Raw genomic sequence first — 22,130 nt, forward strand, 5'->3', positions numbered from 1 at the left:
AATTTATTTTAAATTACTTTGCAAGAATGACAGAATGGTTAGCTTGATAAGTAAAATTGATGAGAAATGATGACCTTAAAGGAAGAAAACATTCCCTGTACTTATGTCTTGAGGTACAGAAGAAAATGCAACTATCAGAGAATAATATTCAATGTTTTCTTCTTCTTGCATGCATATACAATGAAACTATCTGCTTTTTCAAATTCCTATAAGGTGACATTCCTATCTGAAATTACCACCTAATTGATATAGGTGCCAAAATAATCATTCTTTCCTTTAAAGATGATGTTTTTGTAAAGGTATCTTATAACACCTACAGGAACACTTACTAGTAAAGAAAACGTGGCTTTGTGGATGAGGTTTTTGTCATGATAAAGCTCATATGCACTCTCCGTGCCTTTGTACTCACTGAGGGAGGAATATAGAAATATTAGAAACTCTGTAGTGAAAAGCCCTTGAATACTGTAGGTATATCTCAAGGAGCCATTCCAGTGCCTCTTGGGAAATGAGAATGACGAAAGAGGCACAGGCAGTGGAGGTAGAAACCATGAATTTCTGAAGGGCACACAGCCCCTATCAAAGAGAAGTGATAAAACAAGTTAATGTTAACTCTTGCATTAGTGAAGAGTTTTCATTGCCTGCAGTGAGACATCATGCTCCACACCAGACAGAAGGAAAACAGCCATGAGTACAAGAGTCCAGTCATCAAATGATCCAGCCTGTGAAAATGAAGAAAACCTATAAAAGGAAGGAGGTTGAACTAAGGCCCTTGACCTCAGTTCATGGGAATTCATGTTCCAGGAAAGCAATTGCCCTGGAAACTGTTTTCATGGGGATTAATAAGTGGAAGGCAATAGAACTGTGGTTAAAATTGGCCAGACTCCGATCTGAGCTGCTGTCAGAATGTGAGTGTGTGACCACATAGCACTGGTTTTGCAAGCATAAAGTGAAGGATCTGATCAAGTCTCTAAGAGCAGCAGAGGCCTTAGGATATGTGGCAGGGCAGGAGGCACTTGCCCTCAGAGAGCACTGCGTAAATCTGTGAAGTTGAATATCTTGTGCTGAAATGGAGATTCTTTGATGTTGTAGACGCCAGAGCCACAGGATGTCTGTTGCAGAACATTGCACACATGAAGTATAGCTGTCTCAAGATAAAAGTTATTTATGATCAAAATGATATAGCTAGAGAAGCAGATTACCTACTCCTTTAGGACCAGGATAGTCAGTTTTGAACCACAGACTGAAAACATGAAACTTGTGCTGAGTATTCTTATGTCAACTTGACACACATAATAGAGGTATCTGAAATGAGGAAACCTTACTTGAGAAAATTCTTCCATAAGATGCGGCTTTAAGGCATTTTCTTTCTTTTTTGTTTTGTTTTCACATTTGCTTGTTTATTTTTGTATGTTATGTTTTGCAATTTTTATTATTTTAGTTATTTACATGTCAGTCATTGTCAAGCCTCCCTGTTCCCCTCCCACAGGTCTTCATCTCATTCATTGGTCCTCCCCCTGGGCTCTGAAAGGGTGCTCCCCTGACATCAGGCCCTTCCCTTGGGCCTCAAGTCACTCCAGGATTAAGCAAATCTTCTCCCACTAAGGCCTTGACCAGGCAGACCTCTGATATTTGTACCAGGGGCCTCTGTCCATCCCATGTATGATCCTGGTAGGTCAGTCAGTCTCTGGAGCTTCCTGGGGTCTGAGTAAGTTGAGACTGTTAGCCTTCCTATCACAGCTTCTGCAAATAGTGATACGTTGACTTCTTCCTTTCTAATTTGTCTCTTCTTGATCTCCTTTTGTTGTCTAATTGCTCTGGCTAGGATTTTGGGTACAATATTTAATAAATTGAGAGAGTGTGTACAACCTTGTCTTGTCCTGGATTTTAGTGGGATTCCTTCTAGTTTCTCTCCCCTTTATTTGATATTGGATGTTGGTTTGCTATATATTGCTTTTATTTGGTTTAGTTATATTCCAGGATTTCTGATGACTCCAAGAATTTTAACATGAGAGAGTGTTGTATTTTGTCAAATGCTTTTTCAGCATCTGATGAGATGATCATGTTCCTTTTTTCATTGAGTTTGTTTTTTATAGTGTATTATTTTGAGGGATTTTCTTTTTTTAATGTTAGAAATTATTTTTTAATTAATTAATTTATTTTTTACACTCCATATTTTATTCCTCCCCATCACTGTCCACCCTCTGACTGTTCCACAGTCCCTACCTCCTTCCTACCTCCTATCATAACGTGGATGTTCCTATCCCCCATGCCATCTGACCTCTAAACTCCCTGGAGCCTCCAGTCTCTTGGAGGTTAGGTTCATCATCTCTGAATGAACACAAACAAGGCAGTTCACTACTGAATGTGTGTTGGCCTCATTTCAGTTGGTGTATGCTGCCTGTTTGGTTGTTCAGTGTTTGAGTGATCTTGGGGGTTCAGATTAATTGAGAGTGCTAGTCCTCCTGAAGGATTACCCTTCTCCTCAGCTTCTTTCAGCCTTCCTTACTTCAACCACAGAGGTCAGCTGCTTCTGTCCATTGGTTGGGTGCAAATATCTGCATTTGACTCTTTCAGCTGCTTGTTGGGACTTCCAGAGTAAGGTCATGCTAGGTCCCTCTTTGTGAATGCTTCATAGCCTCAGTAATAGTGTCAGGCCTTGGGAACTCCCCTTAAGCTGGATTCCACTTTGGGCCTGTCGCTGGGCCTTCTTTTCCTCAGGCTCCTTTCCATTTCCATCCCTGTAATTCTTTCAAACAGGAATAATTATGGGTCAGAGTTGTGACTGTGGCATTGACCCCTCTCCCTCAAATGATGCATTGTCTTCCTGCTGGAGGAGGACTCTATAGTTCCCTCTCCCTACTTAGAGCATTTCATCTAAGGTCACTCCCTTTGAGTCCTGAGAGTCTCTCAACTCCTATGTCTCTGGTGTACCCTGGAGATCTATCCTCCTATATCTTGAGGTTCCCTGCTTCCAGTCTTTCTGCTGGTTCTCAAGGCTTCAGTCATTTTCCCTTACCCAAAACCAGATCAGGTTTCCCTCTCCTTCCACTCACTCCTCCCACCCACTTTCCTTTCCAGGTCGGTCCCTCCTTCCCCACTTGTGATTGCTTTGTTCTCCCTCCCAAGTGGGACTGAGGCATTTTATTTGGGCACTTCATGTTGACCTCTTTGACTTCCCTGGACTATATCTTGGGTACTCTGTACTTGTTTTTTGGATAACATCCACTTATTAGTGAGTAAATACCATGCATGTCCTTTTAGATCTGAGTTACCTCACTCAGGATGATATTTTCTGTTCCATTCATTTACCTGCAAAATTCAGGATGTCATACTTAATAGTTGAGTAGTGTTCCATAGTGTAAATGAACAAGGTTTTCTGTATCTACTCCTTTGTCATGGGACAAAAGAGTATCTGGGTTGTTTCCAGCTTCTGGCTATCACAAATAAGACCTCTATGAACACAGTGGAACATGTGCCCCTGTGGCATGGTGGGACATTTTTTTTTGTGTATATTCCCAAGAGTGGTATAGCTGGGTCTTCAGGTAGATCTATTTCCATTTTTCTGAGGAACCTCCAGACTGATTGCCAGAGTGTTTGTAAAAGTGTGTAATCCCACCAGCAATGGAGGAGTGTTCCTCTTTCTCCACACCCTCTCCAACATGTATTGTCACCTGTAGTTTTGATCTTAGTCATTCTGATTGGTTTAAGGTTGAATTTCAGGATTGTTTTGATTTGCATTTCTCTGAACACTAAGGACTTTGAACATTTCATTAGGTATTTCTCAGGCATTAGAGATTCTTTCTCTTCTTTTGGCTTTGTCGTGAGATTAATATTTTATCCTTTCTTTGGTGCATGTATCTTCTTTGTGTTGGAATTTTCCTTTTAGCATCATTTGTCAGGTTGAATTGTAGATAGATACTGTTCAGAATTGAGAATTTCTCTTGGTGGATTTTCCCCTTGGTGAATATGAAGTGTCCTTCTTTATCACACTTGATAAGTTTTGGTTGAAAGTATATTTTATTGGCTATTAGGATGGCAACTCCTGCTTGTTTCCTAAGATCATGTGCTTGGAAGACCTTTTTCCATCCTTTTACTTTGACATAGTGCCTGTCTTTGTTATTGAAGTGTATTTCTTGTATGCAGCAAAATGCTGGATCTTGTTTTCATATCCAGTCTGTTAGCTTATGACTTTTTATAGTGAATTGAGTCCATTAATATTGAGAGATATTAAAGAGAAATGACTGTTGGTTTCTGATATGTTTGTTTTTGTAGGTGGCTTTATGTGCTTGTGGTTCTCTCCTTTTGGATTTGTTGTGAGATTTTTAATGTTTTATCCTTTCTTTGGTGCAGTACCTTCTTTGTGTTGGAGTTTTCCTGTTAGCATCCTTTGTCAGGCTAGATTGGTAGATAGATACTGTTTGAATTTGTTGTTTCTTTCCTGGAATATTTTGGTTTCTCTGTCTATGGTGGTTGAGAGTTTTGCTAGGTTTATTAGCCTGGGCTGGCATTTGTGTTCTCTTAGAGTCTGCATGACCTCTGACCAGGCTCTTTTGACTTTCATAGTCTCTGTTGAGAAGTCTGGTATAATTCTGATATGTCTATCTTTGTATGTTACTTGGCCCATTTCCCTTGCAGCTTTTATTCTTTCTTTGTTGTGTGTGTTTAATGTTTTGATTATTTTGTGATGAGAAGATTTTCTTTTCTGGTCCCATTTGTTTGGTGTCCTATAGGCTTCTTGTACCTTTATGGCCATCTTTTTCTTTAGGTTGGGAAAGTTTTCTTCTATGATTTTGTTGATGACATTTTCAGGTCCTTTGACCTGGGAATCTTCGTTCTCCTCTATTCCTAGTATTCTTAAATTTGGTCTTTTCATTGTGTGCCCAATTTCTTGTATAGTTTGGGTTAGGATTTTTTTATGTTTTGAATTTTCTTTGACAGTTTTATCAATCTTTTCTACAGTATCTTCACCTGAGATTCTCTCTTCTATCTCTTGTATTCTGTTGGTGATACTTACATCTGTAATTCCTGACCTCTTTCCTAGGTTTTCTATTTCCAAGTTTGCCTCCATTTGTGTATTCTTTGTTGTTTCTACTTCCAGTTTTAGGTCTTACATTACTTTATTTAATTCCTTCACCTGTTTCCTGTGCTTTCCTGTGTTTCTTTCAGCGAGCTATTGATATACTCTAAAGGACTCTATTATTTCCATGAGATATGATTTTAGGTCAGCTTCCTGATTTTCAGGTGTGTTTTTGTATTCAGGGATTTCTGTGATGGGAGAACTTGATTCAGATGAAGTGTACGTATATTAGGTTCTGTTGCTTTTAGTCTTGGTCTTGCCTTTCACCACCTGGATATCCCTGGTGTTTGTTGGTCTGAAGTCTGCCTGTTTTGTCCCTGGGTTGCTTCAGGTCTCCTTGTACGCCTGCAGCCCTGGCTGTTGCAGACCACATGTGAGGCCTTCCAACTGAGGTCTCTTCAGAGTGGCAGACAAGCTGCTGTTTTGTTACAGTAGATCTCCTGGGAGGCCTTCAGACTGTTGGGTCTTCATTGAAGCAGTTCAGATGTTGTCCAACTGCTCTGAGTGCAGCAGATTCTCAACAGCTTTAAGTGCAGCAGGTTCTGTAGAATGGATCAGGAGTGGTAGTGTCTTCACTGTACCAGACCAGTCACAAGTCTGCTCCAGCAGAAAGGACTGAGAGGCAGAAGGGATAGAAGGCACTGAAGGGAAGGGAGTGGTGTTTGGATGGGTGGGGGTTTTGGAGGGTGAAGGGTTCTGAGTCCACTGGGCCCCCAGCAGCAACTCTGGGACTACGGAGAGGAGAGGGGGTTCTTTTTTTTCTTTTTTCTTTCTTTCTTTCTTTCTTTCTTTCTTTCTTTCTTTCTTTCTTTCTTTCTTTCTTTCTTTCTTTACTATTTTTTTTATTCGATATATTTTTTATTTACATTTCCAATGGTTTCCCCTTTTCTAGACCCCGCCCACTCCCCGAAAGTCCCATAAGCCCACTTATCTCCCCCTGTCCTCCTACCTATCCCTTCCCACTTCCCCGTTCTGGTTTTACCCTAAACTGCTTCACTGAGTCTTTCCAGAACAAGGGGCCACTCCTCCTTTCTTCTTGTGCCTCATTTGATGTTTGGATTATGTTTTGGGTATTCCAGTTTTCTACGTTAATATCCACTTATTAGTGAGTGCATACCATGATTCATCTTTTGAGTCTGGGTTACCTCACTTAGTATTATGTTCTCCAGCTCCATCCATTTGCCTACGAATTTCATGAATTCATTGTTTCTAATGGCTGAATAGTACTCCATTGTGTAGATATACCACTTTTTTTGCATCCACTCCTCTGTTGAGGGATACCTGGGTTCTTTCCAGCTTCTGGCAATTATAAATAGGGCTGCTATGAACATAGTGGAGCATGTATCCTTATTATCTTTTGGGTATATGCCCAGGAGTGGTATAGCTGGATCTTCTGGAAGTGAGGTGCCCAGTTTTTGGAGGAACCGCCAGACTGATTTCCAGAGTGGTTGTACCAATTTGCAACCCCACCAGCAGTGGAGGAGTGTTCCTCTTTCTCCACATCCTCGCCAACACCTGCTATCTCCTGAATTTTTAATCTTAGCCATTCTGACTGGTGTAAGGTGAAATCTCAGGGTTGTTTTGATTTGCATTCCCCTAATGACAAATGAAGTTGAGCATTTTTTAAGATGTTTCTCCGCCATCTGAAGTTCTTCAGGTGAGAATTCTTTGTTTAACTCTGTACCCCATTTTTAATAGGGTTGTTTGGTTTTCTGGAGTCTAACTTCTTGAGTTCTTTATATATGTTGGATATTAGCCCTCTGTCTGATGTAGGATTGGTGAAGATCTTTTCCCAATTTGTTGGTTGCCGATTTGTCCTGTTGATGGTGTCCTTTGACTTACAGAAACTTTGTAGTTTTATGAGGTCCCATTTGTCAATTCTTGCTCTTAGAACATACGCTATTGGTGTTCTGTTCAGAAACTTTCTCCCTGTACCGATGTCCTCAAGGGTCTTCCCCAGTTTCTTTTCTATTAGCTTCAGAGTGTCTGGCTTTATGTGGAGGTCCTTGATCCATTTGGATTTGAGCTTAGTACAAGGAAACAAGGATGGATCAATTTGCATTCTTCTGCATGCTGACCTCCAGTTGAACCAGCCCTATTTGTTGAAAAGGCTATCTTTTCTCCATTGGAGGTTTTCAGCCCCTTTGTCGAGGATCAAGTGGCCATAGGTGTGTGGATTCATTTCTGGATCTTCAATCCTGTTCCATTGATCTGCCTGCCTGTCACTGTACCAATACCATGCAGTTTTTAACACTATTGCTCTGTAGTATTGCTTGAGGTCAGGGATACTGATTCCCCCAGAATTTCTTTTGTTGCTGAGAATAGTTTCAGCTATCCTGGGTTTTTTGTTATTCCAGATGAATTTGAGAATTGCTCTTTCTAACTCTGTGACGAATTGAGTTGGGATTTTGATGGGTATTGCATTGAATCTGTATATTGCTTTTGGCAAAATGGCCATTTTAACTATATTGATCCTGCTGATCCATGAGCATGGGAGGTTTTCCCATTTTTTGAGGTCTTCTTCCATTTCCTTCTTCAGAGTCTTGAAGTTCTTGTCATACAGATCTTTCACATGTTTGGTAAGAGTCACCGCAAGGTACTTTATACTGTTTGTGGCTATTGTGAAGGGGGTCATTTCCCTAATTTCTTTCTCAGCCTGCTTATCCTTTGAGTATAGGAAGGCCACTGATTTGCTTGAGTTGATTTTATAACCTGCCACTTTGCTGAAGTTGTTTATCAGCTGTAGGAGTTCTCTAGTGGAGTTTTTTGGGTCACTTAGGTAGACTATCATGTCATCTGCAAATAATGATAGTTTGACTTCTTCCTTTCCAATTTGTATCCCTTTGACCTCCTTATGTTGTCGAATTGCCCGAGCTAGTACCTCAAGTACAATATTGAAAAGATAAGGAGAAAGGGGGCAGCCCTGTCTAGTACCTGATTTTAGAGGGATTGCTTCAAGTTTCTCTCCATTTAGTTTGATGCTGGCTACCGGTTTGCTGTATATTGCTTTTACTATGTTTAGGTATGGGCCTTGAATTCCTGTTCTTTCCAAGACTTTAAGCATGAAAGGATGCTGAATTTTGTCAAATGCTTTTTCAGCATCCAATGAAATGACCATGTGGTTCATTTCTTTGAGTTTGTTTATGTAGTGGATTGCATTGATGGATTTCCGCATATTGAACCAACCCTGCATTCCTGGGATAAAGCCTACTCGATCGTGGTGGATGATCGTTTTGATGTGTTCTTGGATTCCGTTGGCAAGAATTTTATTTAGTATTTTTGCATCGATGTTCATAAGGGAAATTGGTCTGAAGTTCTCTTTCTTTGTTGGATCTTTGTGTGGTTTTGGTATCAGCGTAATTGTGGCTTCATAGAAGGAATTGGGTAGGGTTCCTTCTGTTTCTATCTTGTGGAATAGTTTGAAGAGTATTGGTGTTAGGTCTTCTTTGAAGGTCTGATAGAATTCTGCACTGAAACCATCTGGTCCTGCGCTTTTTTTTGGTTGGAAGACTTTCTATGACCCCTTCTATTTCTTTAGGGGTTATGGGACTGTTTAGATGATCTATTTGGACCTGATTTAATTTTGGTATTTGGTATCTGTCTAGGAAATTGTCCATTTCCTCCAGATTCTCCAGTTGTGTTGAGTATAGGCTTTTGTAGTAGGATCTGATGATTTTTTGGATTTCCTCAGTTTCTGTTGTAATATCTCCCTTTTAATTTCTAATTTTGTTAATTTGGATACTTTTTCTGTGCCCTTTGGTCAGTCTGGCTAAGGGTTTATCTATCTTGTTGATTTTCTCAAAGAACCAGCTCCTGGACTTGTTGATTCTTTGTGTGGTTCTCTTTGTTTCCAATTGATTGATTTCAGCCCTGAGTTTGATGATTTCCTGTCTTCTACTCCTCCTGGGTGAATTGGCTTCTTTTTGTTCCAGGACTTTCAGGTGTGTAGTTAAGCTGCTAGTGTATGCTCTCTCCATTTTCTTTTTGGAGGCACTCAGGGCTATGAGTTTTCCTCTTAGCCCTGCTTTCATTGTGTCCCAAAGATTTGGGTATGTTGTGCCTTCATTTTCATTAAACTCTAAAAAGTCTCTGATTTCTTTCTTTATTTCTTCTTTGGCCAAGGTGTCATTGAGTAGAGTATTATTCAGCCTCCATGTGTATGTGGGCTTTCTGTTGTTTTTGTTGCTATTGAAAACCACTCTTACACCAAAGTGATCTGATAGGAGGCATGGGATTAGTTCGATCGTCTTATATTTGTTGAGGTCTGCCTTGTGTCCAATTATATGGTCGATTTTGGAGAAGGTATCATGAGGTGCTGAGAAAAAGGTATATTCTTTTGCTTTAGGGTGAAATGTTCTATAAATATCAGTCAATTGGTCCAAAGCTTCAATTAGTTTTACTGTGTCCCTGTTTAGTTTCTGTTTTCCCAATCGGTCCATTGAGGAGAGTGGAGTGTTGAAGTCCCCCACAATTATTGTGTTAGGTGCAATGTGTGCTTTGAGCTTTAGTAAAGTTTCTTTTACGAATGAGGGTGCCCTTGCATTTGGTGCATAGATGTTCAGAATTAAAAGTTCTTCTTGGTGGATTTTTCCTTTGACCATCAAGAAGTGCCCTTCTGTGTCTCTTTTGATGACTTTAGGTTGAAAGTCAATTTTATCTGATATTAGAATGGCTACTCCTGCTTGTTTCCTGTGACCATTGGCTTGTAAGATTGTCTTCCAGCCTTTTACTCTAAGGTAGTTTTTGTCTTTGACACTGAGGTATGTCTCCTGTATGCAGCAAATTGTAGGGTCCTGTTTCCTTATCCAGTCTGTTAGTCTATGTCTTTTTATTGGGGAATTGAGACCATTGATGTTAAGAGATATTAAGGAATAGTGATTATTACTTCCTGTCATTTTTGATGTTCTTTTTATATTTGAGTGGTTATCTTCTTTAGGGTTTGATGAAGGAAGGTAACTATCTTGCTTTTTCCAGGGTGTAGTTTCCCTCCTTGTATTGGAGTTTTCCTCCTATTATTCTTTGCAGAGCTGGGTTTGTGGAAAGATATTGTGTAAATTTGGTTTTGTCATGGAATGTCTTGGTTTCTCCATCTATGGTGAATGAGAGTTTTGCTGGGTATAGTAGTCTTGGCTGACATTTGTGTTCTCTTAGAGTCTGCATGAGATCTGCCCAGGATCTTCTAGCTTTCATGGTCTCTGGTGAGAAGTCTGGTGTGATTCTGATAGGTCTTCCTTTATATGTTACTTGGCCTTTCTCTCTTACTGCCTTTAATGTTCTTTCTTTGTTTAGTGAATTTGGGGTTTTGATTATTATGTGATGGGAGGTATTTCTGCTCAGGTCCACTCTGTTTGGAGTTCTGTAGGCTTCTTGTATATTCATGGGCATCTCTCTCTTTAAGTTGGGAAAGTTTTCTTCCATAATTTTGTTGAAGATATTTGCTGGCCCTTTCAGTTGTAAATCTTCACTCTCATCTATACCTATAATCCTTAGGTTTGGTCTTCTCATTGTATCCTGGATTTCCTTGATGTTTTGGGATACAGGCTTTTTGCAATTTGCATTTTCTTTGACAGTTGATTCAATGGTTTCTATGGTATCCTCAGCATCTGAGATTCTTTCTTCCATCTCTTGTATTCTGTTGTTTATATTTGCATCTATGGTCCCTTATTTCTTCTCAAGGTTTCCTATCTCCAAAGTTGTCTCCCTTTGTTATTTCTTAGTTGTTTCTACTTCTGTTTTTAGATCCAGCATGGTTTTGCTCAGTTCCATCATTTTTTAGTTTGTGTTTTCCTGTAATTCTTTAAGAGATTTTTGTGTTTCCTCTTTCATGACTTCTGCCTGTTGACACATGTTCTCCTGTATTTCTTTAAGGTTTCTTTTTTTGTCTTTCTTCTTTATTGGCTTCTATCTCTTGGGCCTTATTTTCCTACATTTCTTTAAGTGATTTTTGTGTTTCCATTATACGGGTTTCTAGCTTATTCATGTTCCCCTGTATTTCTTTAAGAGATTCATTTATGTCCTTTTTGTGTTCTTCTAGCAGCATCATGAACTGTGATTTTAAATCCATATCTTGTTTCTCTGGTGTGTTGGCATAACCAGGACTTGCTGATGTTGGAGAGTTTGGTTCAGATGCTGCCATATTGCCTAGATTTCTGCTAGTAGCGTTCCTGCATTTGCCCTTTGCCATCCTGTTCTCTGGAGCTAGTTGTTCTTGTCTCTGGCTGGTGTTTCAGCCTCCTGAGAGGCTCTAGGGCTATTTCTGCAACACTGGATGGCAGAGTTTCCCCTGTTGCAGTTTGCTGATGTGCTGTCCTCCTCTTGGCTGCCCTTGCAGCCCTAGTGTGTTTTACCCCAGATTGTGTGTGTGAACCAGATGGTGCCCGTTTGTTCCTTCAGGGAGTGCTGAGGGTGTACGCTGCGGGGACCTTTTCTGCGTGCTGATCACTCTGCTGGCCAGCGGAATTCCCAACCGGGTTGGTGCACACAAGGTAGCCTCGCTGCTCAGGCCCTGAGTCTAGGCAAAACCTGGCAGGCCAATGTCTGAGCAAAGTTCCCCTCAGCTGTGAGTGTTAATTGGGTCTGTCAGGTGGCCAGGATGGTGGCGTGCGCGCGCTCCCTGAGAGTGCTGGGAGAGTCTGCTGGGCTAACAACCTCCTGGCGGGGTCGGCACACAGATGGCCCACCGAGCAGCCCAGGGCCTGGGGGCAGTCCAGGGCTTGACTGTCTGAGACCCCTGCTATGTCCGCCTCGGGCTATGGCTGTTAGCTCCTTTGGTTTTGCCTGCTAGGACTCTCTGGCTTCCTGTAGGCAAAATGGCGGCGGCGCGCACACATGCTCGCGCAGGCCCAGGTAAACAACCTCCTGGCCAGGTTTGCACATTGGTGCTCTCCCCCCCCCCCCCCCACCAGCCCAGGGCCTGGGTTCAGGCCAATGCCCTTTGGGCTTAGACCCCCTCGATGTTGGTCTCGGGTTGTATTTGAGTACCTCAGTCTGTCTGATCTCTCTGACGTCTGAGAACCAATATGGAGGCCTTGTAACTGACTGGCAGGAGGCAGAGTTCTGAAGTGACTTCTGCGTGGTGAAAGGCTCCATAAATCCGCCGTTGCTTGCAGCCTGGCTGGCCAGCGATGGCCAGTGGTCGTGGGCACAGGATCTGCCTGGACCCTGTCAGCTTGGTTCAACTGCTGATGGCCCTTCCTCTGGACCAGCTGCTGCTGCTGTTGCTGCTGCCACCGTCGCCACTACCCGAAGCTGGAGAGGGGGTTCTTACCAACTGCTCTGAGTGCAGTGGGTTCTCTAAGATGGATCAGGAGATGTTGTCTGCACTGGAGCAGACCAGCCAAGGTTCTGCCCCAGCAGAAAGAGCGAGAGGCAGAGAGATTTTCAAATATCGAACCATCCCTGTCTTCCTGTGATGAAGTCTACTTGATTATGGTGAATGATATCTTTGATGTGTTCTTGGATACAGTTTTTGAGAATTTTAGTGAGTACTTTTGCATTAATATTCATAATCAAGATTGGTCTGAAGTTCTTTTTCTTTGTTGGGTCTTTGTTTGGTTTAGGTATCAAAGCAACTTTTGCTTCATAGAATGAATTATATAGTATTCTTTTTGTTTCTATTTTGTGATATATTTTGAGGAGTATTTGTATTATCTCTTTTTTTGAAGGTCTGGTAGAATTCTGCACTAAAACTGTCTGGCCCTGGGATTTCTTAGGTCGAGAGATTTTTTTGATGAATATTTCTGTTTTCTTAAGTGTTATGGGACTGTTTAGATAGTTTACCTCATCATGATTTGATTCGGTATGTGATATCTATCTAGAAAATCATCCATATCATCTAGATTTTCCAGTTTTGTATAGGTTTTTTTTGGTAGTAGCTTCTCATGAGTTTTTGAATGTCTTCAAGTTTTGTCATATCTCCTTTTTCATTTTTGATATTGCTGATTTGTATATTGTCCCAGTGCCCTTTAGTTATTTTGACTAAGGGTTTATCTATCCTGTTGGCTTTCTCAAAGAACCAGGTCTAGGTTTTGTTGATCCTTTGTACCATTGTCTTTGTTTCTCCCTGGTTTGACTATTACCTTCCATTTACTTCTCTTGGATGTGTTTGCTTCTTTCTGTTCTTGAGCTTTCAGATGTGCTATTAAGTTGCATGTGTAGGATCTCCAATATTTTTATGAAGGTAGTTAATGCTATGACTTTCCTCTTAACACTGCTTTCATTGTGTCTTATAAGTTTTGGTATGATGTATCGCCATTCTTATTGAATTTTATAAAGTATTTGATTTGTTTATTTTTTGTCTCACTAAAGTTATTGAACAGAGAGTTGTTTACTTTTCATGATTATGTGGGCTTTCAGTTGCTTTTGTTGTTATTGAAGTCTAGCCTTAGTTTGTGGTTATCTCATACAATGCATGTGATTATTTTAATATTCTTGTTTCAGTCCTTCTCTAACTCTTCCATTGGAGACCCCATGCTCAGTCCAGTGGTTGTCTGTGAGCATCTATCTCTGTATTTTCCAGGCTCTGGCAGATCCTCTCAGGGGACAGCTATATCAGGCTCCTGTCAGCAAGCACTTCTTGGCATACCCAATAGTGTCTGGGTTTGGTGTCTGTACATGGGATGGATCCCCAGTTGCGGCAGAATCTGGATGACCTTTCCTTCGGTCTCTGCTCCACACTTTGTGTCTTTCTTTGCTCCTGTGAGTATTTTGTTCTCCATTCTAGGAAGTACAAAAGCATCTACACTTTATTCTTCCCTTTTCTTGAGCTTCATATGGTCTGTGAATCATATCTTAGGTATTCTGAACTTTTGGACTAATATCCACTTATCAGTGAGTGCATACCATGTGTGTTCTTTTGTGATTGGGTTACCACACCCAGGAACCACACTCAGTTCCATCCATTTGCCTAAGAATTTCCTGAAGTCATTGTTAGGTATGTCAGCACTCCTGGAAGAACAGCTTCTACAAAATGGGATTTGGGTCCGGAGAGTTTTGGCACATGGTTAGCTCTTAGGCTCAGATGGAAAGCAAAGGATCAAGCATATATTTCCTTAGGTGGGAATTTTTTTTCCTGGTGTTGTAGCTTGGTGACTTTTTCTATTCCTATAATCATTAGATTTGGTCTTTCCAGTTTCCCAGATTTCTTGGATGGTTTATGTCATGGTATTTTTAGATTCATTATTTTCTTTGACCCATGTATTGATTTCTTCAATCATATCCTTCATCTCTGAGATTTGTTCTTCCATTTCTTGTATTCTGTTGGTGATGCTTAACATCTATAGTTCCTAATCTCTTCCTGAGGTTTTCCACCTCCAGTATTCCATTAGTTTATGTTTTCTTTATTGCTTCTGTTTCTATTTTCATTTCATTGACAGTTTAATCCATTTCATTTACTTGTTTTATTATATTGTCCTGTATTTCTTAAAGGATTCAGTCATTTCTTCTTTAAAGGTCTCTGTCATCATAAGATTGGATTTAAGATTTTCTTGTGTTTTGGCTATGTTAGCATATCCAGGGCTTTCTCTAAAATGATAACTGTTCTCTGCTGGTTCTGTACTGACCTGGCTCTTGTTCTTTGTGTTTGTACCTGTTCTTTAGTCATCTGTTTGTCACTCGTGTTGGCTGGATGTCCTTGATGCCAGCAGGACTCCTCAGGGAGGCAGGAAGAACCTGACAATGGATCTGAGGGAATAGGACATTGCTTTGTTCTGCTAGTTAACCCAGTGATTGCTGAGAAAACATTCTAATCTGGATGTCTTTGGGGTCCCTGCAGTCCTCCTCAAGGAAGCAGGATGGCCCTAGGATCCCACAAGGCTCCTTAGGATGGCAGGATGAGCTGTGTTCCATCTGATAGTGGTCAAGGGACCACGCATAACTCACCTCTATTGGCCACCCCAAGTACACCTTGCTGTCTGCCCTTTCTCTTTTATTTCTCCAAATCCTCCTATCTACCTCTTTGGTTCCCTTTAATATTTATGACTTTTTGCTTCATTTTTATATTCATTTTTGTTATATGCATATATGTTTATATTCCTAGATACATAAGTAAAACCTAATCAATTTGTGTGATTTCAGTGCTGACCATTTGGTATTGGAAACCACTTGATATCCTTTTCTTGGGGGAATAGTATTTCTCCCTCTCTCAGCATTTCTTTCTTTCTTTGTGTAGGGTTCAGGCTTTGAGGACTTTCCCAAGCCCAATTTAGTGGGTTTGTTTTCTTGTCCAGTTCATTTTTAGGTAGTCAGGTTGGGGAGACTTTATGATTGTTGCTTCTGACAGTCATGGTACTTTGTACTTTTGGAAATGTTCCCGTAGATAGCCATGGCCCACAGTTAAAGGATGAAGCCACTCACCCATCTCAATATTTTTGACCAGAATCATTCCTGTCTAAATGTAATGCAGGGACAAAATATGGAGCAGAAAGGAAAGGCCATCCAGAGACCACCCCAACTTGGGATCCATCTCATGTACAGACACAAAACTCTGTTATTATTGCTGATGCCAAGTTGTGCTTGCAGACAGGAGCCTGGCGTTGTTGTTTTGAGTGCCTGACTGAGACAGATGCAGATACTCACAGCCAACCATGGGACTGAGCGCAGGAACCTACTATGGAAGAATTAGGGGAAAAACTGAAGGAGCTGAAAGAGATTGCAGCCACATAGGAAGAACAATAGTAGCAACTAACCTGATCCTTCAGAGCTCCCAAGGACTAAGCTACCAACCAAAGAGCATACATGGGCTCCATTTCCCCCTCTACATATGTAGCAGAGGACTGACTTCTCTAGCCTGAGTTGGAGTGGGTGTATTGGGTCCTGAAGAGGCTTGATGCCCTAGAGAATGGGGAGGCTATAGGGGTGAGGTAGGAGTGGGTTGGTGAGAGAGCACAGTTTTAGAGATGAAGGGGAGGAGGATGGGATTAGGTGCTCATGGAGGCAGTTGGGAAGTGGGCAAATTTTAATTGTAAGTACATAAAATAATTAATAAAAATAAATCTTTACAAAAGATTATAAAGATTGTGTCACTGAACTGCATGCAGTTTTTTTTCCAAGATGAAATGTTGATGAGATGGTGCAGAAAAGAATAAGGCTAGGTCTTAGGACTTAAAATTGGTGTGTTTGGATTTCAAGTTAACAACCACAATTGCTGGTGGTTAATTTTGTTTTCCAACCTGACAAGTATCAAGAATCACTTGGGATACTGTGCTATAGCTACACATATATGGGGCTGTTTAGCTTAGTGTAAATTCTGAAAATTCCTGTGCATGAATACCTTTCTTGGTTTCATTGAAGTAGAATAATCCTCCCTAAACGAGGGACAGTATTTCTGAATTTGAGGCTTGGATTATAGTAAACAAATGGCTCTAGCTAGGCAAAAACATCCGCCACCTTCTGTGTCTAACCACAACACAGCCTAAATTCTGCACGGTCTTGAAAATTCTCAAATTATTCAGTTCATAAAATGAATTCAACCTCAAGTATATTTTCATATCATGGTCAGTATGTAGCTGCAATCCTCCATTAATATCTATTCACAGAACTGTAGGGATTTTTTTATTCAGCATCTAATAACTCCTCTAAATTCCCTACCAGAGTACAACCAAATATCAAGAACAATACAGTCAGGTTTGTCTGTGCAACAACTTCACATATATGATACATATTTTTTGTGTTGGTTACTTTCGCAATACCATGACTAAAATTCCTGGCAGAAACAGGTTGGAGGAAGAAAAACCTCAGTGTATGTCATGAATCAAGGGTTTAATTATAGTGGACAGGCCACGGCAGCATTTGTAGAGGCAGATATTGGTGGCAGAGGATTCTCACATCACCAAGGCCGGCATTCATGACTGCAATTGAAAGCCAGATTATAAGTGACCTATATAACAGGAAGACTCTACACATAAAGGCTATTACCCTCCAAAATATCACTACCCGCATTCCAAATGGATACTAGGAGATCTAACTCTTAATACAATCCTCAACTAAATTCTAGGCAGCATGAAGACAGTGAATTGTGTTTTCCTTTATATAACAAGAATTCTAAGCTAAAATAAAGAATCCTGCAAAGAATTATTTTTCTTTAATCTATTTTCAGTCATTCAGAATCATTAGCAATTATACTCAATGGCCCAAATAAAATTTGGATTTTATGTTAAATAACTCTTTGTTTTCCTTTCTAATCTTTATTTCCAGAACCAAGGACTCGTTTAATGTTCAATAACCACCTATAATCCCTTGTTCAATATTCTTCACTGTATAAATCCCATGAGTGTTTTTTTTTTTTTTTTTGTCTCCTGAGCCCTTATTTCACTCTAATTTTTGGCTGTAAACATATCTTTGATGTTCATTTTTTCAGTATAGAGAAGCAATAATTATTGATCTGGTCTTCTACAAGTGTCCCAAATACCCAAGAGTTCTCATTATTTTGTGACAATTAAACAGACCATTAGTTCTATTTTTGAAGGTTGTGAGAACAAGTATGAAGAAGGAACTTGAGGCAGCAAAGACAAAACATTCTCCAAGAGAATTGTTCCACACTCCAATCCTACGTAAGCGGATATGTCTCCTGTCCTTTATGAGGTATGCTTACAATTTGCCTATTGAAATAGTGTAGAGACAAATTTTCTCATTGACAGATTTGAGGTAGAATATGGCAACTTCTGAAGCTAGAAACAGTCAAAGAATTTTGAGTATAGCCACACAGAGATTACTGTGTGGTGAGGAGTATATATATCCAGGCTCATCACCATGGGATGAAGTTGAGAATGCCAATAATGGTGTGAACTTAGATGTTGTTACTCCTCATTTGTCTGGTTCCACTTCCAAGAAGATAAAAATTCTAATACAGTGTACATAAGTATATTTAACTCAAGGACATGTATGGATGTAAGGCAGAACCTACACACAGGTGGATGTATGGAAAGACCCATTATATATGATATAAATCTATTAATACTTTCCAAAACTTCAAGAGTAATTATGTGCTTCCTTAGCACACAGTGATTTTTGGTGGCTAAAAAATATACCCTAGAAGTAAAATATACTGAAAGCCAAAATGCCTTCATAATGAAACTACTAGAACTTGGTTTCTTGTCCACTAATATTAATATCTGTTGAACGTCAATTCCAAACCTTCTAATATGCTGTTTTTCTCTTTTTCTTATAGACATTTATTTACACTATCAATTTTTGGTCTGGCAATTCACCTTCAACACCTGACTGCTAATGTTATCCTGTTGCAGTTTCTCATTAGTGCAGCGTCCATACTAGTCAGTATTGTTGGACATCTTGTACTTAATCACATGGGCCGTAGAATAACCCAGCTGGTTATCATGCCCTTGAGGGGAATCTTCATTCTGAGTGCTGCATTCATACCTCAAGGTAAGGAAAGAGTGCAGGATAAGCAAAAAAAAAAAAAAAAAAAAGTTCTTCCATTTCCTCAGGATTTATCACCTCTTATCTAAAATAGATTAGAGTAGTGATCAAACAATTTCTAGTGACCATGCTTGAAACTTAGTACACATGCTCCATTAAGGAGCTGGATTAAAAAAAAAGTCAAAATTCAGTAAAGAATATTTATTACAGTTAAAAGTATCTGGGACTGATGTCATTTATTCCCACTATAGATTATTCACTTTTAGTCATTACATTTTTTATTCTAGCCATATATGTGTTACAGCTTATAATTATCCCCTAGATTATACAAAGATGTCCGACGAACTCTATGTGCTATGCCAGTGGGGTTGTTAAACAAGAAAATAATTTTTAGTTTTGTTGGAATATAGAAGATGTGCAGAGAAGGACAAACAGACTGAAAGGTAAAAAAAAAAAACTCAAGACTGAGTTTACTAAATTAAGTACATACATGTAATTATTAGTGGTACCCATGTGGACAACTAGCTTTGCATTGTAATATGTTTTTTAAAATTCCATGATGATGGGGTATATAACCCTTGAACTCTCAGTTTCTCTCTCTCTCTGTCTTAGTCACCGTTCTATTTCTGTGAAGAGACACAATGGAAAGACTCATACAAGAAAGTACTTACATGGAGTTTTGCTTAATGTACCAGAGACTTAGTTCACTATCATTATAACAAGGGGCATGACCACAGGAAAACAGGGACCTGGTAAAGGAGCTAATATCTAAAACCTGATTCATAGATCACGAGAGAAACTGGCTTGGGATAAGCTTTTGACACCTCAAATTCCAACCTATGATATAGTTCCTCTAACACACCTACTTATCATTCTTTTCTTTTCTAATAGTGGCCCTAGCCCTGGTGACTAAGCATTCAAAACTATGAGTCTTTGAGGGGCCATTCTTATTCAAACTACCACTTCCAATCTTGGGCCCCACAGACATTTAGTCCAACTTCAAAAGTCCCCAGTCTATTGCTGTCTCAACACTGTTTAAAACTCCAAAGTTTATATGACACTTTTCTAAGACTCACAGCAATCTCTTAACTAATCCTTTGTAAATTCAAAATAAAAAGGAGATTACATTCAACATACAATGGCACTGAATATTCATTACTATTCCAAAAGGAAAAATACAGAGCACAATGAGGAGCTACAGTCCAAAAGGAGATGAAAACCTGCAGTGCAAACTCCAAAGTCTGCATTTCCATGTCTGATGTCAAACACCCTTTTGAACCAAACTCCTTTCATCCTTGCTGGCTGTAACCCATTTCTATGTCTTGGGTTGGTTCCACTCCTACTCTTCAGTTTCTCTTAGCATGTATGACATTGACATCTTCAATATCTTCTGGTCTTAAGTGAAATCCAGGATTGGATCTTTGCTCCTGTGACAGAGCAGACAGGTGCAACCAGGTACACAGGGAACATCGGACTGTAAGATCGCTTGGGACATGACCCTCCAGGGCACCACCTGCACCCAGGAGCTGGGCAGTGCCACAGCGGTCTGTGCACCTACCCTGCCAGGAGACATTTGCCCTGCAGGGAGTCCCACGGTTCAAGGGAGTCCCGTGTGAGACGGCCATCTTTGCTTCTGTGACTGAGCAGCCAGGTGCAGCCAGGTATGCAGGGAACACCAGACTGTAAGATCGCTAGGGCACCACCTACACCTAGGAGCTGGGCAGTGCTACCACAGCTGCTTTTGCACCTAGTCTGCTAGGGGATATCTGCTCTGCAGGTAGTCTGTTTGTTAGAGTTGAGGCCACCATCTTCACTCATGCAACTGAGCAGTCTGTTTCAATCAGGAAAGCTAGAACACCTGAGTGTAAGATCACTTGGGACTCAGTCTGCCAGGACCCCACCTGCACCCAGGAGCTGGGCAGCCACACAGCACTCTGTGCCAGGGGAAAGCTGGTCACCCAGGTGTGCTGAGATAGGCTTTCAGGCACACAGCAGGAACAAGCACCAGCCAGTGACAGCAGGACTAACTAACACCAGAGACAACCAGATGGCAAAAGGCAAAGATAGGAACATTACTAACAGAATTCAAGGCAATATATCAACATCTGAACCCAAGTCTCCAACAAGAGCAAGTCCTAGATACCCCAACATACAAGAAAAGCAAGATTTGGATTTAAAATCACAGCTCATAATGCTGATAGAAGGCTTCAAGAAGGACATAAATAATTCCCATAAAGAAATATAGGGGAAGACAAGTAAACATGAAGAAGCCCTTAAAGAACAACATGAAAACACAACAAAACAGGTGAAGGAATTTAACAAAACCATCCAGGATCTAAAAGTGGAAGTAGACATCTTTGAAGATAGAAAACCTTGGAAATAATTCAGGAATCATAGGTGCAAGCATCAACAACAGAATACAAGAGATAGAAGAAAGAACCTCAGGTGCTGAACACACCATAGAAAACATTGACTCAACAGTCAAAGAAAATGCAAAATGCATAAAGCTGGTAACCCAAAACATACAAGAACTCCAGGACACAATGAGAAGACCAAACCTAAGGATTATAGGTTTAGACAAGAGTGAGATTTACATCTTAAAGGGCCAGTAAATATCTTCAACAAAATTATAGAAGAAAACTTCCCTAACCTTGAGAAAGAGATGCCAGTGAACGAACATACAGGAAAGCTTCAGAACTAAAAACAGACTGGACCAGAACAGAAACTCCTCCCAGCACATAATAATCAAAACACCAAATTCACTAAACAAAGAAAGAATATAAAAGCAGTAAGGGAAAAAGGTCAAGAACTATCATAAAGTTAGAACTATCAGAATTATATCAGACTTCTCACCAGAGAATATTAAAGCCAGAAGAACCTGGGCATATGTCATACAGACCCTAAGGGAACACAAATGCCAAGCAAAATTGCTATATCCAGCAAATATTTCAATGATCATAGATGGAGAAACCAAGGTATTCCATGACAAAAACAAAATTACACAGTATCTTTCCACATATCCAACCCTTCAAAGGATAATGAATGGAAAACACCAACAAAAGGAAGAAAACTACACACTAGAAAAAGCAAGAAATTAATCTTCTTTCAACAAACTCAAAAGTAGATAATCACACAAACATAAAAATTACATGAAAAATATCAGGAAGCAACAATCACTATTCCTTAATATCTCGTAACATCAATAGACTCACCAATAAAAAGACATAGACTAAAAGACTGGATACGAAAACAGGACCCAACATTTTGCTGCATACAGGAAACACATCTCAGTGTCAAAGACAAACACTAACTCAGAGCAAAAGGCTGGAAAACAGTTTTCCAAGGCAATGGTCCCAGGAAACAAGCTGAAGTAGCCATTCTAATATCCAATAAAATAGAATTTAAACCAAAAGTCATCAAAAAAAGACACAGAAGGATACTTTATACTGACCAAAGGAAAAATCTACCGAGAATTCAATTCTGAACATCTATGCTCCAAATACAAGGGCACTTTACTAAACTTTACTAAAGCTTAAAGCACACATGGCACCTCACACAATAATTGTGGTTGACTTCAACTCCCCACTCTCCTCAAAGGACAGATCAGGGAAACACAAACTAAACAGACACAGTGATACTAACAGAAGTTTTGGACCAAGTGGAGTTATCTATATAATGT

The 22,130-nt window shown here is 40.1% G+C and overlaps 1 protein-coding gene across 2 annotated transcripts in view; it reads left to right on the forward strand.

Annotated features, from left to right (window-relative positions):
* LOC127678378 (solute carrier family 22 member 27-like) overlaps positions 1 to 22,130 on the forward strand; it is a 74,563-nt gene that overhangs the window by 43,761 nt on the left and 8,672 nt on the right. For both annotated transcript variants that reach the window (XM_052173281.1, XM_052173292.1), the window contains 2 exons: positions 17,541 to 17,656; positions 18,243 to 18,457. In XM_052173281.1, coding sequence (XP_052029241.1) covers positions 17,541 to 17,656; positions 18,243 to 18,457 — 331 coding nt within the window. The remainder of the gene's footprint in view (positions 1 to 17,540; positions 17,657 to 18,242; positions 18,458 to 22,130) is intronic.

This window comes from Apodemus sylvaticus, chromosome 1 (assembly GCF_947179515.1).
Source record: "Apodemus sylvaticus chromosome 1, mApoSyl1.1, whole genome shotgun sequence".
NCBI classification, from domain to species: Eukaryota; Metazoa; Chordata; class Mammalia; order Rodentia; family Muridae; genus Apodemus; species Apodemus sylvaticus.